Genomic DNA, 18,066 nt, shown 5'->3' on the forward strand with positions numbered 1-18,066 from the left:
TCCTCTTGTCTGCAAATTTCCGCTAAATTCTCCGTAATACCACGCTCCTGGATAATTTCCTCAGGAGTAAGACACCTAGATTCTTTGATGACATCAATCGACTCTAGATCATGTAACAACACCAGTTTCTGCAGTTTAATAGAACCAAAACTCTCTTTCGACCATCTTCAGAGCTGATCCCTAAGCCAAGCCAATTTCTTGGACAATACGAAAGCACCACAACCATGGGGATTGGACCCAGCCCACCATCCGGATACCAGATCGGAGAATCTATCCACCGTCATCCAAACTTTCTCAAAACGGAACAATATAGGTTTAGCACAATGCATCCCCACCTCAAGCCTGATAGGAACATGGTCCGATCCAAGCCTCGGAAGACAGTTTTGGATCAACCTTGGGAAACGATCAACACAAGCCCTATTAACAATAAACCTATCCAACTTAACCTAAATAGGATTATCTTGCCCATTAGTCCAGGTAAATCTTCTCCTCATCGCCGGGGGTTTATAGAGACAAAGATCGTGCATCAAGGTGTTCGCTTCACGAAGATCTGCTAAGTTCGGGTTTCTGCCCCATTTGTCCTCAGGCGAAAATATGGCATTAAAGTCTCCATAAATCATCCAAGGCACATCCGGATCACCACTACAACTCCTTAACTCATCCCAGAAAGTGCGTTTGAGATGCTGCACATTCGGGTCATAGACTGAGGTATACTGCCAAGAGAGGTTGTCCTTCTTAGAATAGAACTCGACTGTTAAAGAGAAAGTGCCTCTGCTAACCACCGTAACCAGGAGGACAACGCTATTCCATCCAACAATGATGCCCCCTGAAGTCTCCACTGAAGGAAGGAAGATAAATTTATTCAGTCTTGGTCCTCCAATCTCTCTCCACTTCATACCCGAAATATCATCTAGTTTGGATTCTTGTAAACAACATACATCCGCAAAAAAAATATTCAAGAAATCCTTAACTAGAAAACGTTTCACAGGTTTACCCAGACCCCTAACATTTCAAGATATAATATTCATTAAGAAACTAACTAGTTACCGCGGACCTCTACCGAGGTCTCCGCCTGCTCCGAATTGGAGCCAACACGTGTCAAGGCACAAGTCTTTTCAACACTAGGGATAAAATCAATACAATCATTCAAATGAGAAGTGGAACCATCAAATGAAATACCACATGCATTACAGTAGCTAGCAATTTGAATATTGGAACAATCAGAAATAAGAAGGGGCTCCGATGGCGTACCTTCAGAGGCATCATCGCGCGTGACTTTCTTCTTGGTCGATCTAGAAGGCTCTGCCACGTAACCTGCCTCCTCGGTCCATCTGGATGACGGTCTCTTGGTACGTTCACTCTTCCTAATCCCTTTTGGTGCTTCAATAGTTGGTGACAAACTCCCTTCCTTCATACCTGGCAATAATTCCTTGATATATTTTTTGAATTCATAAACAGAGTCGTCCGAAGCATACTCTTCTTCATTGTCTTCCGTCTCAGAGGCATGTGAATCTCCCACCACCCCCCTGGTGAGAATCCTTGGGAGCTATTAGAGGAGCCAAAACCCAAACATTAGCAAGGAATTGCCACTTAAAGCCCATCGGAGGAACAGTTGAAGGTTTAACATTACCATCCAAAACATCCACACCCTTCAATAATACCCCAGAATCACCCAAAGAGCTTTGGGCCACCATCCCTCCGCTGTTCGTTCCACACATATAATTAGAAACGGGCAAGACCTCTTCAATCATCAGGCCACCCTTAGGCCCATCCACAGGTGGCACCTCAGTTGACAAAGGGGGCCCAGAGCCCGGCCCACAGTCCCTTTTCAAAGAGCTCCTGGAAGAGCCAATATGGCCCCAATCCTCATCTAAGCAAGTGGGTCGGCCCAATTTGGAACCCCAATCACATTCCAAGACCGGATCCGAACCAGATCCAAATCCTTTGAAGCAAGTATCTGAGCCCACCTCAGCCCTCAGCCCAATATCCTTCTCCAGCGGGTCCACGAAGACTAGAACCGATCTTCCACCGAGTCAGCACCTTTCCCCTTCTGCCGCGTGGAAGGGGGAACCTCGGACTTGTCGAGAGACATGCACGTGCGAATACCATCGACCTCGGACGCCAATAAATGCGTGCCAGGTCTAGTGCCATCAATCTCTGTCCCTTCGACCTTGCGAGCCACCCATCTTTCGACAGCGAGCCTCCTTGGTTCTCTCGACGCCGCTCCATGCCTCAGCTCTCCCCTACGTTTCGGCTCCGTACCTTCCGAAGACCGACCAACGGTCCTTCCCCGCAGATCACTTCGGCTTGACGGTCCTCGAACGAGCAGCCTTGGCAGGTCCAAAGCCGTCAACCACGTGGGAGCTCCGCTTCACCATGTTCCCCCCATCACGACGGGAGCTACAAGATCTTCCGGCGTGGGAGCCACGCTCAACCAACGCCGGGCGCTTGTCAGCCTCATTCCGACAATAATCCTGCCGATGCATGGAGGAACCAGACTCTTCCAATGTGCATGCTGGTGGACGGATCTCCGTTCCAAGAGAATTAAGACCAACATCAACCTCAGGGAGGGAGTTGCGCTCAACCAGCCCCTCCACCTCCTTCACGCTCGGTCCCTCAATGATTCGCGGCCTCATGTCTTTTGAAGAAGACACAAGAATGGCCTTCTACACCGGTTGACTTGGTTCGCTATCGCTACTTCAACATACGAGCTCAAAGTGACCAAGGTCCGCCCTATACCTAGACGTGACCATTTTAAACCGGAACCATAGAACCGAACTGGAACCGAACCGTCAAAAACCGAACCGGAACCGGCAAAACTGTAACTGTCCAAAAACCGAAACCTGAACCTTCATACAAGGTTCGGTTACGATTTTAGAATTTGAAAACCGTAGAACCGCCGGTTCAACCGAAGGTTTAAAACGGAGGTTCAAACCGGTGGTTCAACAGCCGGTTCAACCTTCGGTTCACGTTAAATCAAAATATCATTTATTTGAAAATAATACCTTAAATTTTCTTTTAATATATTATTTTGGATATTGTTTATTTTTTATATTTATATTTAATAGAGCATAATATTATTAAAATTAAATTTTGGATTTATATTATTATTAAGAACCAAAATTAAATTAAAAAAAAATTAAACATCATAAATCAAATATAAAAAATAATATCATAATAATTTACTAGTGTTAAGCCAGAAAAAGATAAACTTATGTTAAAAATAATATTTGCACCGGCATAGATGTGAACTTGTGATTCTTGTGAACTTGTGATGATTCTTATAATATCTTTGAAATTTGAAACTTAACCAAGTATATGAGTATATCGTTACTCAAACTTTAAAAAACAACATTAAATCTAAATTTTAAAATTTATTTATAAATTATCTCATTATGATGATTTTCCCATTATATTTGAAAGTGCATAATATTATCAAAATTAAATTTTGGATTTATATTAAGAATCATAATTAAATTAAAAAAATAAAATATTATAGAACAAATATAAAATATAATCTCATAATAATTTGTTAGTGTTAGATCCGAGATAATCATTTACCCGACAATTTACCTATTATCTATGTTTATGGTGATTATCTAAACATAATACTTTAATTGTGATGATTTTGATAATATGTTTGAAAATTGAAACTTAACTAATTATATTATTAGTTTGTTACTCAAATTTTTAAAACAATAATCTAAATTTTAAAAATTATTTATAAATTCTCTCATTATTATGATAATTCTATCATTATATTTGACACTTGACAGTGCATAATATTATCAAAATAAAATTTTGAATTTATATTAAGAATCATAATTAAATTAAAAATTAAATATTATAAAACAAATATAAAAAATATATGTTATTTATTTCATGATAAATATTATTTTTTCAATCCATTAAACATTTAAAACTCTTGCTCATTAAATAATCTTTATATTATAAAATGGGACTCACAATTATTTCATACAACTTATTAACATTTATATTTATATATTTCATTAAAACATATTTATTTAATAAAATCTTAAATTGTTTTAATAAAATGAACCGTTGAATTGAACCGTTTGAACCGTCAAACCGGAACCGTTGAACTGAACCACCAGAACCGGAACCAGAACCGGAACCGAACCGTCATGAACCTTGCCTAGGCGGTTCGGTTCCGGTTCAAAGGTTTTTTAAACCGGAACCGGTGGTTCAGGAACCGTAACCAGCGGTACCTGAATTGTGGCCATGTCTACCTATACCTCGTCTGCTCTCCCCTATCATCCGTTAAAAGCACCACATATTTTCGCATCCCCAAACTGAGCTCAATTTCAAGGGGAAGCACCGTCCCCGGGCGCCTACATACCAGAGCCGAGACAAAGCGTTTATTTGTTTTAAACTCCTGCAACAACGCCACCATCTCACCCACCATCTTTAGGATCTCCAATATCACGCTCCAGCATCACCTATGCAAAGGTATGTTCCAAATGCGGACCCAAAGTCCTTCTCCAGATGCACGGTTCACTGCCCCCGATCTCCGCCGACCAAGGAGCGAACTTCGCCAAACACATCCCATCCTTTATCTCGAATTTCGCCACGTCGAGTTTGCAAACTTCTTTCACATCCGCTAGGCTCGACAAGGGGATGAGGTACATGGTATCATTTAGTGGGGTAAGCGGTCCGGCGAGCGCTCGATTGATAACAGAAGGGAGCACCTCGTTCAGCCCAGCATCCGTCACATAGCTCGATAATATGGTCAAGACCACCACCATAGCTAATTCCTCTCTAACAGCTGCAATCTCCGGAGTCAGTCGAAGAGAAAGGATCGCGTGTCCGACTAGCGGAAGACGCGATTCTGACAACCGCGGTAACACGGGAGGCTCCACTCGATTTTCATCCTCCAACTCCGCCGAGCGCTTGGTTCGAACATGCAATCTTTTCCTCTTTGGACTCCTATGCGGCTCCAGTTTACAACGCGCAACTACGTGCCCAACACCCGAGCATCGTAAACAGACAACTTGATGTCGGCATTTAGAAGTTTTATGCGTCATCCGGAAGCAACGACCACAAGACTGCTCCCCTGGTGATCGAGGTCGCTTAGTTCCCGTTGATGGCTTCTCCTTGATAGTCATCTTGCTCCCCTCACTCTTCGAGCTCCCTAACTCCTCCGAAGACGAGCTGACAACCTCGACGAAAGTCTTATCCTTCTTTGACGAGCAACCCTCCACACCCTCCATCACCCTCTGCAGTTTCGCCGGTACCGTTCCACCGCCCCACAGCCCCTCCAGAAGACTCATCGCCCTTGTAGTGAGTTCCCCAATGACATAAGCTATTCTTCACCACTAGTTGTGAGTGTGGGTTTATTGCCCAAATTTCTTATATCCGGCTAAGAGTGTATGAGTTGGATGATTAATTCTCGTTCATGTATATCATATCCCATGTATATAATGTTTGTCATTTTTGTAAAAAAAAAATCAAATGCCATGTCTAGAAAAAGACACAAAAATCAAGAACAAAAAATAAAAAAATGATAGATAAAACCAATAGAAAACCAATAGAATAGCAGTATGCAATATAAATTAGATTAAACACATTGTTGGCATGGTACCTTTAAATATTTCCAGATTTGATTGCCATGCCTGCAACACAGCTAGATTTGGCCAGTACAACAAGTTTCAGTATGAAAATAAAATTTAATATTAATGAATGGTTGTGATATGGGTGCTATTTATTCCTCCTCCATTTGGCACATTATTGAATATGAAATTATGAATCATTGGTATTTTGGTTTACTGATATATAGTTCAACAACTTCAATATTGATTCTTTTATGATGGCCAACTCTTTATTAATTTTCTTTTCAAAAAATAAAAATGGGAATGGACCACTGCATTAGATTAGATATTCGTGTGAGTCGGACCAATGTTTGATGGATGACATCCGTGGAGATAAAGATACAAGCAATAGGATTTCAGGAACACATCTCACTTTGAATTTGGTACTCAAACTTCAATTCTCATAATTTCTTCTGCACATACGGAATCAAAATTTGTCCCTTTTTTTCCCAAAAGGGATATTGTATTATTACATACAAATTCAAAATTTATGAAACATAAATCCACTTTTATTACCAAGAGAATTATACAAATATTTACTACACAAATTTCAGGAGTAAATCGACATCTACTGACAGCTTGAGAAGACCTCAGATGCTAGGAGGTGAATCTCTCCTTTTTAGCTGTCTTTGCTGTGTCATTATTTTTTTATTTTTTTACTATTGTGATTGTTTGCTGATGTTGTATTTTTATTTTACTTTTTAGTGATTTTTCTGTTTGTATGTTTTGCTTTTGCTTTCTTTTATATTTATTTATCTGCCTTTTTAATAAATCGATGGTTTATTCACTTTTTTAAAAAAATTATATGTGTTTTTTTTTTCTAAATTTGTATAAATTTTTTTATACTTTAATATATTTGTACTTTTATTTCATTTTATTTGATAAATATATAAATATTATGTACGGAATTTGGTAGCAATAAATCAAAAGTAGTTGGAGTTTTGGGTTGTTGAGGTGTAATTTTGGGTTATATATAAAGGGAGTTTGTGACACGTGTCACAATCGAGCGGGCTGAATGTTAACGGTTGAGATGTAATCAAGATTTGAGGCTCTACGTGTCAATATCTGAACCGTGCGAATGTTTTTCACGAAACAAACGGTGGAGATACAATTTTAAGAGTTTATTTATTTATTTTCGTGAGGATGAAGGTGCAATTTTGGACATTTGATGCAGGTTGAAATTCTTAAGCTGGAGGACACGTGTTGCGATCTAACAGTCCAAATTTATTATGAAAAGCAGTTGAGTTGTAATTAGTGAAGTGTTTATTTGGTAATTTCCAGGCTCTAGAAGGGTGATGTGACACGTGTCTCAATCTTATCCGTCCAAATGTAATATAAATCACCGGCCTCCGGCCACCGCTGCTCAGTCCCAGAGAAATAGTTTAGTGTGTGTGTGTCTGTGTGTGAGAGAGAGAGAGAGAGAGAGAGAGAGAGCGAGAGCGAGAGCGTGAGCAATGGAGGAATGGGGATTAGGGTTTCGTTTTGGTAGGCTGATGTGGTGTTTTAGGGTTTCCGGTGTCGCAGCTTGCTCGGATTCGCTTGGTGCAGCTCGGGAACGGCGTTGATCTGAGTTTGGTCGGCCGGATCCCGTCTTGCATCAATTGAATCGGAACCAGTTTGTGACGATCTCTCTGAGTTTTATCATGGTTAATTTCATTGTGTTATTCAGTCCAAAGTTATGGCCTTTCCTCATGTTTTGTTTTGGTCTGATAAACGAGGTTCTTGTGTAGTTCTTGACAGGAATTTGGAGGATCATGTGCAGTTCGTGTCAGGAATTTGGAGGTTCTTGCGCGGTTCCTGAGAGGAATTTGAATTGCCGGAACTTGAATGCAGATTGGTGCTCTTGGTTCATTTCTTCTTTAGATCTTTTGCACCTTTAAATAATTGCTTCTGTCTTCTTCATTGTGCCGCAAGGTTGAACAGGGTTGCTTGGATGAATTAGGTTGATAGTATGAGAAAAAAAAGAAGCATTTTTTATCCCGCCCCTTGTGCGGGTTTACTCTTTTTTTTTTTTTAAGTTGCTTCCCTGGTTGAAGTTTTTTGTTTTTTAGTTGCTTCCCTGGTTGAAGCAGTTTGATTTGGTGTTGTGCAGATTATCTGCGCTGGAAGTTGTGGTTCTTCAGCCTATTAATCCCTTGAATTTTAATTAAAAAACAGACCTTGATTTCAAGTTTGTGAGGTTGAACTGAAATATTTGATCTATATTTGGAAAGGGACGGTTGATTCTCAAATGCTTCTGTCTCAATTGATTTATGAGTTCCATCGATTTGGAATTACATTCTTTGCAGAAAGAAATGGTTTTTTTGGATGATTTTGCTGGATTTTAGAGATGGCATTCCTATTTTCTCTTGGTATTACTGTACTACAGGTCGTTTGGGATGTTTGTTGTATCCTCTACCGTAAAAAGATGACTGTGCTCATGCATCTATTGCATAATGTCACTCCTTTCTCTTTGTTGTTTTCTTGCCACACTACTATGCTTCTTTACATATTCACAAATTTCCAAAAAAGAATGTATGGGAGGAATTTGTCAAATTTGAGAGATGGCATTCCTATTTTCTCTTTGTATTGCTCTACCACAACTCATTCCAGCTGGTTTTTGTGTTCTCTACTTAACAAAATGACTGTGCACATGCATCTATTATATTATGACAAGCCCTTTCTCTTTGTTGTTTGTTCCCTACTACTATGCCTTGTTTTCAAGTTTGTTTAGTTGAATTTAAATAGTTGGTCTACATTTGGAAAGGGACACTTGATTTTCTAATGCATTCATCTCAATTGGTTTATCAATTTCATTCTATTTGGAATTCATGCGCTCTTACTCTGCCATGGCTTTTCTATGCTGTCTATTGTATCCTCAACTTTGCTCTATTGAATCACTCTCAAGCCTGAGCTGGAGCTCATCTTGATCAAATATCTCTCAAGCTCGAGCTCAGCTCAACCTTGGCACTTTCCATATTACCCTTGAAAAAATCATATAATTACATATATAATATACGATATATTAAACAAGTTGTATCCTCTACTGTAACATGTGCATACATACACATGTTTATGTGTATATATTGTATCGTTGCATGCCTTTTTCTGTGTCATGTCCTCTTTACTGTAGTACTACTTTACATTAATAAGGGAGTTCAGATGAGATCCTACCTCTTTGAGTTCGTTTCTTACAGGCTAGTGACTAACGGAACCATTAAGTTCACATTGAACTGAAATGAGATCCCTCGAGTGATAGTAGCATCTCAAGTGCATTTTGTGTTAAGCTGAATGACTTGGTCACCATCATATAAGGTATTTCCTTATCTGTTACTTAGCTAGGTATTTGCGATTGTCTTCCATCACAGTGTGCATATTGTACCTTTTACACCTGTCCTATTTTAAACTTTTGACATTTTACAACTTTTGCTAATCCTTAGGTATGTATATTGTTCAAAGTGCATGGCAGAGACATGGCTGCAGCTCTGCTGTGATTTACCATTAGGTGGCGTGGCAACTATGCGAATTTGTAAAAGACATAATCTTTATAGTGACTGGTCCCTCTAGTGAATGCTAAATTACCAAAGTAGCCTGGCAGTATGTCATGGTACTTACGCGTATCTGATGGTCTTGTTCTTTTCTGATAGTAGCAGAAAAGCTCACCTTGATTTGTTCTAAGGTGTTAAATTTGTGTTTGGATTAGGTACAACATTTCAATAAGTTCTAGCGGTTATGAGTATATGGATCAGGGCAATACTGAAAGGATGAATTAAGCCAATATTCCCATATGGGGGTGTTCACAAACCAAGCCAAGCTCAAACATCCCCTTGTTTGAGCTTGGCTCTATTGAATCATTCTCTGGTTCGAGCTCAACTCAACCTTGGCACTTTACATATTACCCTTGAAAATTCATATAATTACATATGTAATATATAATATATTAAACAAGTTGGGTACCAAAGCTCTTTTAATACAAAAGTCCCTTTTAAGCCCGGCCTCAAGCTTTAAAGTTCAATCAGCCGAACATGAACTGTTTTGCAAACAGTTCTGTTCATTAGTGCACTTTGATTCCATACATTCATATATAACAATTTATCACAACAATAGCTAGGATCTCTGATCTAACTATGGTGAGGGAATTACTGGGACAACATGGTATTGCATCAGCACCAATGTTTTTGCCTCATTAATGTCCGGTAGATTTTTCGCCAAGGTGAGTGGCTAGACCGCTAAAAAAGATAGGGGCGTGCTACGTGCATAAGTCTCGGCGGAGCAAGTGGGGCCGAGGCCTGCGCTCACGTGGGCGTTGGGACCATCTGCACACAATCATTACTTAAACACTCGTAAATATGATCACACCCGTAATTTGAACTCTCGCCACTTGTGAAGGGTTTTAAGTGAACTTAATTTCTTTGCCTAGATGATATCATTGACCGGAGAATATATTGCTGCCACAATTATTATAGGTTGTTATCTGGCTTGTATAGTCTGGCTCATTTTCTACCCTCAGTTTGATGCTGAGTGCTGGCTCAGGTGTTGTTTAACAATAAAAGTTCCATGGTTGTTGCTATGGGTGTTGAGGAAATCTACTTTGCATAGAGCTTGAACACTTTAGATGACAGCATACAACCGCCAGAGTTTATACTTTATAGGCATCCTCCACCTTCTTTCCTTGCCAAAGCAAAGTTGACATCTTAAGCCTTGCTGCTAGTCGTTTTGAAATATTATAATGGCCAAATTGCTCCAGGTTTGAGTATAATGATCTAATTGCTATTTTGCTGTGCTTATGGCTTAGAAAGTGCAGATATTGAAGTGTCTTCTGAGATTGTATGTTTTGCAGGTTTTTGACTGAGTGATTTAGAGATGTGCCGTTCTCATCTGAAACAATTTTTGAGGTCACAGACTTATAGATGTGACATGATCAATTAACAAGCTGGTGAATTGACTAAATCTGGATTGGTTAGAGCTGGTATTTAAATCTTTTATTCACTTTATTTTATTGTAATCAAATGGTTGAAAAGAAGTGAATGTGACTGATAAAAACCAATATCTTTTTTTTTATCTAATATATGCCCATTGTAGTATTTAAAGTGCGCCCATTAGGAGTGCAGTGGGCCCACATTTTTGACTTCCGAATTGTGTAGTGAAACACCTGAAAGCCTCATTTTTAATGCTCTGTTTTAACAATGTTTTAAGTAGACTGTAGCGTGATATTTTCCAATACTTTCACATCTAGGTTGAAGGCTTGGTGTAAGGAACTCAAGTGAGTTTAACATGTGAGCCAGAGGCCATTTTCAAATACTGGTAATGCCATTTTCATATACTCTCTTACCCTTTTATCAATCTCTCACCCGGGCGTTTAGGTCAGGTTGCTTGTGTTGGACTGGAATCTCTTGTTGTTGGTGTGACTGTGTGAGCTTCTTGCCAGTGGACTCTGAACCCCCGCAATTTTGGCCACCAGGTAACCACTTAGGTATTTACTTATATTGTGGAAACAATTCCTGTTCTTTTCCTAGTATGTAGTGTACCTGCTGATCTCTGAGCACATAGTTTAGCAGTGAATTGTGATGAAGTCCTAAATTAGAGCAACACTGGTAGATCACAGTTTACTCCTGGATGGTAAAGGCCTGATGTGTATTTTAGCGTTGGTTTATTGTTGGAACTCTGATGTGATTAGAGGCATCTGCATTTTGTGCATCGCACAAACTAGTCACAAATAAATTGTAATCTTATACTGCCACCAATTATTTTAATTAGTGGGGGAAGGGACTAACACTTTCTGTCCTTTCAGATACTGATGGAAACCAAGCATGGCATGATTCAAATTCTCAGTTTATTATGATCATCATACCACACATGCAGTCTAGTTTACAGTAAACATTAATTTCCAAACACAACACGAGAATTATACTTGCTCTTAATGCGCATCACCTTTTGAAAATGTCTCTTAATAATAAATGCTTCTGTCCCGTTACTCTATTTCTAACAGGTTGTGCGTCAGTTTGAGGAGTGAGGATAGGCGAGAAGGTGTTGCAGTCTCTCAATCTCCTTCACAAATCTTTCCACGGCGGGCCTTGGCAAGCAAACAGGCACATGGACCTTTTACCAGACCTCCATACATTGTGTTCCCCCACCAAAAGTCCATGTTCATCAACTTTTTGTTGCATCCCGACACAGTACGTTTGTTCTTGGTTATGAAGGGAGGCCTCCATATGCATTCGTCGACTCCAACACATATTTCAGAGGATTGTCGCAAAACATCTTCGCATTTGCTACTGCTGGCAGGTATCCAAATGGCAAATGAACTGCCATAGAACCCCACTGCCGTTCAAATGATTATCCAGACAGGCTCCTGAATCAAGATCAATGAGAATTAAGGGATTCCCCTAGAACCCATCAACATTGAAGATGAGCTGCTCCACATGTATGGGAATGGTGGCTGCAGGCGGTCACCAAGATCTTTGAGCCGGATATCAGCATTGGCCGCAATGAACAACACCCCCTCCCCATTGCAACCCAAAGCAAGCTTCCTTACTGTCTTCTCCAGAAGCCAGCCGGGCTAATGGAAGGTAGACACGAGAGCTTTGGCCATGGCCTCCGTTGATCACCTTTGCAGGATCCCGACCACTCATGGATGCATGGTTCGGCCATCTAGAAATAGAAACCAGGAATATATGTGGAACCTTTGGGACTCATGCTCGCCAATGTCTGAGACGCTTGAGCCCATGGGCGTGGGATCTGGCCATTCTGTGGGGGTCACCAGCACTGGCCTCCTCCTGCACTGTGAAAACCCGAGGGGATGCTGCCATGATATATATATGATTAGAGGGTAAAAGTGGGAGGGCATGCATGGTTACACCGGAAAATAGCGTAGGCGATGTGGGCAATTGTGACTTTGTGAAAGTACTTGTCCGGACTGTATTTTCTTGCGCATCACACACTAAACGTTTTTTAATCAGTCTTGTGAGGAACGACTTATTGTTGAATTGATTATTTTTTAAAAACTATTTTTACTCTAATATATGTGCTTGAAAGGATGTGTTTATAATTATTCCTGCAAGAAAAGAGTAGTGATTCATTTGTCTCCAACTCAAAAGGTAAAATATTTAAATTTTACTTGTGGATCCATCGTATATATTTTAAAAAAAAAAAGCTTGAAAACTCTGGCCTTGATTTGAGACAAATAAGATACAAAGCTGCTGGTGGAGACAGACAAAACAAATAAGTTTTAACTGCCATAGAAATTGCGCTGAGAGTGACGAAGAAGAAGACCATAAATACCCAAACTATAAAGGCCAATACTTTTTGAACACATCTTTACGTACTTACAAATGGAATAACATGATCCCATGGGCTAACGAGAGTCGCCGGTGTCCCTTTATTCTATATTTCCAACAGTTTCCACATCAGAGTTCAGAGTACAGATAGCAGACGAGAAGGTGGTGGTGGTGGTGCAGTAATCTGATCACTGGTCATGTTCTCAATCTCCTTCACAAACCTATCCATTGCAGCGCTTGGCAAGCAAACAGGCACCACAATGCCATTCCTGAAAGGTACATAAAAGCTCACCAGTGGGATATCCCCAATCCCACCTTTCGCCACACTTCCATACACCGCCTTCCCCCACCCGAAGTCCACATTCTCAAGCCCAGCTCTTGTCAGGTCCGACACAAGATACGATTTCGCAATTGTGAAGTGAGGCCTCCCTCTCAGGACCATCAAGTCCGCCACAGATTGCAGGTACTCACGTGTCATCCCCTGCGACTTGGCCTTCTTCACCAACTCCAACGCATATTCCACAGGTTCATTGCATAAGTGCTTCACCTTTGACACCGCCGTCGGGTATGTGAATGCGTTTCCATAGTACCCAATCGGCAGAAAATCCCCTTCCTTCTTTCCTCGAGCATTGACAATGCCCATCATGCGCACCTCTTCCTCTGGCTCCAGCTGCAGCGCCATGGTTCGGCATCTCCACAAGCACGCTGTCAGTATCTCAAACGTCGAGCTCTTGCGTAGGTGTTCCGGCAAACGCATTCTCAGAGCTGAAATCTCCCTGGGACCGAAGTAGAAGGAACGGTGCGTTATGTCATCGGGTGGTGTGTTGATGGTGTTGTGGGAGTCATGAGGCATGTCTTCATCGTACTCACGGTGCTCGAACGTCACTCGTGGCGGATTGCGCGCCCTAAGCAGCTCTCTTGACCAGACTGGCAGCACTGATGGCGCGGTTGCTCCCCGTGCCATCTCGGCCACTGCGTTCATGAACAGAGCCATTCCTGGTCCGTCCGCCATGGTGTGGTTAACCCGGAGTGCAAAGATGAATCCTCCACACAACAATCGTGTCACCTGAATGCCCATATGCATGTACGTAAGTCTTTAAAACTAGCTAGTTTGGATCTTAATTATTTAAAATGATAGATTATCCAGACAAACTGCACCTGAATCAAGAGCAATGGACAGTTAAGAACACCAGCAGAACCCTCAACGTCGAAGAGGAGCTCCTCCATGCATGGGAACGGTGGCTGCAGGTTGTCACCGAAATCCTGCAGGCGGACATTTGCATCAGCTTCAATGAACAACACCCCTTCACCGGTGCAGTTCACAACAAGCTTTCTTCCAGACTCTTCCCGAAGACGGCCGGCAAAGGGATAGTAGAACACCAGAGCTCTCGCCAAGGCCTCTCTTATCACCTTTGCAGGATCAACGCCACTCATACATGGCTCGTTTCTGTAAAAGTGGATTAGAGGGATCTGGAACCTCAGGCTCTCCTGGTCATCGATGTCTGAGAGATACTTGAATTCGTGTGGTGTAGGCTTTGCCGGTGTTACTAGAACCGGCATCTGCCTCTGCACTGTGAAAACCAGAGGGGATGGTGCCATTATTGATGACAAGTAGAATATTTTCTTAGTTTGTGGTTTGAGGTTTGAGGTTTAAGGTAGGAGAGCATGCGCTTATATAGTACAATAGAGGAGAGGAAGTGACCATTTGATTTTTCTTCGTTCTATTAATGCATCAATTCTCGATCACATGTTTTACCTCACGGGGATCACGCAATCATCGTTTTTATCGAAGAACATATTTTGCGTGGTGGAGGCAAAATATATATTCTGGCTCTGGTATTGGGTGCTTAAAAAAACAGAAGTTGTGTATCTTTAAAACTTTGACTAATGTTGTGTGAAAAGAAATCAAATCGAAAAATATTTATATGGTCTATTATTTTAAAAAAAAATGTGACAAAATAGGGATGTGACAAAAAAATATCCAACAAGACAACCATAACAAATGATGTAAGGCAAAATATGTCAAAAATATGTTATTTTTGTGATAACTTTAATTTTTCAATCAAAAGTTTTTTTGTTTTTTTACAAGAACAACAAGCGCTGTTATATTAATTAAGGGGTTGTCAAGGGATAAACATGTATAATAATATACCAGTTACATTGGTTTATTGACCACTTAAAAATTTATTAATTTGACTAGTCATAGGAGGTGATGAAAGTCATGCTAAATGTACGCCCAGAAGATTTTCAACAATCAAATTAAGCTAATAATTAAATTATTCTTTCTATTCAATTTTGGAGGAATAGATGCAACACCTCTCATAGGAGACACGCTAAATCCATTTCAAATAGTACTATAATAGTATTTGGTGGGGATAGTATGTGAAGATAGAAAAATTTTTAATAATGTGATGTTAGCCATTATAAAAATATAAATAAATTAAAAAAAATCAATAACAAAAAGACGATGGGATGGGAGCCCCTTCAAGCGTTATTTTGAGTTATTGTTGTTTTTTGTTTTTTACAAATGAGTTATTTTGAGTTATTAACATGTCTAGCCCTGAACCACTACTATAGATCCCCACGTGTTTTTTTTTATTAAATTGTGCATGGTAGTTACGGAAAAAAAAACCACTCTTTTTTGTTTTTATTTATCTTTGTATATTATTTAGGTTTTCAAAACCCTAGCTATCATCTCTTCATTACTTCCGTAGTAGATCCCCGTTTGGATTAAGAACGAGGGAGAGAGATCTAGCCTCTTCCCTCTTTTTTTTTGTGTGTGTGGTACCGGCGACGAGGACGGAGATAAGTCTTTTCGTCAAGGGTTTTGTATCGTTTTCATTGTGAGGTAAGCTTCCACTTCATCGGATCTTTTTGCCAAGTGTAGAATCGGCTTAATTTGATATTGTTTTTGTTTAGATTAATGAGTTGTTTGTTTAGAGATTGAGTTTTTTTTTTTTCTAGCTGTCTAGGTTGGTACTTGTACATAATTTTCTTTAATGGAATATATCTTGTTCTTTGTGATTCTTATGCAAACCATCTGATTTATAACCTAAGCATGAATTGGTCTTTTAGTCAATTATGGTGAATTATTTTCTGATAATCGGTTATAGTGTTATGCTGTTGCTTTTTTTATAGAAAGGTTGGCAAACATCATGGGATACCTTACCAGCTTTTGTACAAAATTTAATTATTAATTATTTAATTTTAAAGATACTGATATTAAAATAAATGAACAATTCATTAATTCGAAAGCAAATTTTTAATATTGAACTCTTTATTGTGATTTGTATTAGTTTTGTCAAAATTTGGTTAGATCCATTCAATAGCGGTTTGGCAAAAAGACTTCAATTTAGGCTTTAAACCACTTTCCTAATCCCACACCCATACATCACCTGCCTTTCCCAACCTTAATCTTCACAATACTAGTATCTTGATGAGACATCTATCCCATCAATGTCCAACACATTCTTGTGTATATTTAAATTTTTTAGTCATGGATGATGATCGGTAGGGGTCAGTAATCAGGTGGCATTATATTTATTTGCTTAATGACAATCTTGCGTTATGATTATGTTGTTGTGTCTGAAATTGTGTCCCTTTATCAATGGCGTTAGTTATCCAAGACACCAGAAATTTGATTATAATGTCATCCTCATGTTAAAGGTTTTGCCAGAGTGTGAAGTCTGGCAGTTTGGAAAGGCATCACTGTTTTTTCCCCCTCTTATATTTGAAGACCATCACTCTTTTGTGTTTGTTATATATTTGTTTATTTATCTTTGACTAATTAGGGTCTAAGTGCATGGTGTGTGTTTGATTTAGTAACTAAGTAGCCAGCTTGGGTTGATCAATGGTTATTGTTTTAATTTAACTTTGGAATCTAAGCCAAAGTGTAATGTTTATGTTTAGGGTCTTCTCTCAAATTCTGAATTTAGTGTTCAAGTGGATTATATAGCTTAGGGATTTTTCCAGGTAAATAAACCATATATAAACCTATATATATGTATATATAAAATTTTGGATTATCGAAATGATTTACATAACTATTTAATTACTTTGGGTTTTATTGATACAATCATTCATGATGTTAAGTTTAAATGTTTTGGGTTTTAAGATACTGTATTTACCATTATCTTCAGAATTTATAGATTTTTATTTATATATTTATTTGTTTATTTAATTTATCCTCATACCCAATTTAATTACGGAATCAGGTTTAACTTGACAACCACTGTTCTGTTAATATATATTATATATTCCTATTTTATTTTACTTTGAACTTCTAAAAACAATGTTTATTTAAAGATTGAAGTGGTTGCATAAAATATGATTTATAATTTTAATTATGCATTATGTTATGTAATACTTATATTTTAAATATTGTGGTTACCTGCTTTATTAAATTTTACTTATTCTTATCATATTGGCATCAACTCATATTGAATTAATTAGAATTATTTTCATTAGAAAAATGGGATCACTAAATTTTATTGTTGTGTTGACGATAATTTTGGACCCGACATATTTTTATTATAGAAACTCATAGCCCCCAATTAACTGTGCAATAACCCTATCACTAGAGGTTAAACACTAACCGTGTCTACACGTATTTCTGACATAGAAACTATAGTTTCGCACTGTTCTGTCTGTGAAGAATAACATCCTCTGATATTCTGGCTCGGGTCATCGAGGGTAAACATATGAGCTCTGAAATCTGACTCGGGTCACCGAGTTTAAATAAATGAATTCTGATGTTTTGTTTTGCCATTAATTGTTTGGGGACTTATATGCTAGTTATTTTGGTAAATTAAATTTGTTTGAATTATTTTTGGTTTATGGGTTTCTTTTTGATATTATTTCATTATGCTACACTTTGTATATTTTTGAAAATTATTGAACTTTTTGTGATCCCGATATTTTTAGTGGTTGCTTACTGGGCTCCCAAGCTCATTAAGTTGTTCTCATTTTCTTTTAGATCATGAGTAGGGTTGAGTGGTGGACAGCTTAGCGAGGTCGTTAAGCAATTCGCCGCCTAGTTATTGCCGAGTTAATAAATTCCTTTTTTGTTGTGGACTTAACTTTTCTTGCTTTATTAATGGTTATGTCAAGACTGTGTTATGTGTTTTCGTTATATTTTGAACATTGTAGTTTCCTTTGCTTTTGAAATTTATTGTCCTTGTTAGGTGTTGTTCTTCCTAGTG

The 18,066-nt window shown here is 39.0% G+C and overlaps 1 protein-coding gene and 1 long non-coding RNA gene across 7 annotated transcripts; one reads left to right on the forward strand and one right to left on the reverse strand.

Moving 5' to 3' along the window:
• The first annotated feature begins 6,899 nt into the window (after window positions 1-6,899).
• LOC120258410 lies at window positions 6,900-12,607 on the forward strand. Of its 6 annotated transcripts, none has more exons than XR_005535992.1 (6): window positions 6,900-7,255; window positions 7,340-8,903; window positions 10,122-10,557; window positions 10,825-10,892; window positions 10,957-11,049; window positions 11,578-12,607. It is a non-coding gene; the product is annotated as an uncharacterized LOC120258410 (long non-coding RNA). The 6 variants fall into 6 exon arrangements; XR_005535993.1 differs by having other exon boundaries at window positions 6,908-7,455; window positions 8,786-8,903; XR_005535991.1 differs by having other exon boundaries at window positions 6,915-8,903; window positions 10,122-10,335; window positions 10,429-10,557.
• A 186-nt stretch (window positions 12,608-12,793) lies between these two features.
• On the reverse strand, window positions 12,794-14,497 carry LOC120258155 (benzyl alcohol O-benzoyltransferase-like). Its single transcript, XM_039265507.1, has 2 exons — window positions 14,024-14,497; window positions 12,794-13,931 (listed from the first exon to the last, which is right to left on the reverse strand). Exons 1-2 carry the CDS (start codon window positions 14,462-14,464, stop codon window positions 13,002-13,004), a joined length of 1,371 nt encoding a protein of 456 aa, XP_039121441.1. The 5' UTR covers window positions 14,465-14,497; the 3' UTR covers window positions 12,794-13,001.
• Between the last annotated feature and the right edge of the window lie 3,569 nt (window positions 14,498-18,066).

This window comes from Dioscorea cayenensis, chromosome 4 (assembly GCF_009730915.1).
Source record: "Dioscorea cayenensis subsp. rotundata cultivar TDr96_F1 chromosome 4, TDr96_F1_v2_PseudoChromosome.rev07_lg8_w22 25.fasta, whole genome shotgun sequence".
NCBI lineage: Eukaryota > Viridiplantae > Streptophyta > Magnoliopsida > Dioscoreales > Dioscoreaceae > Dioscorea > Dioscorea cayenensis.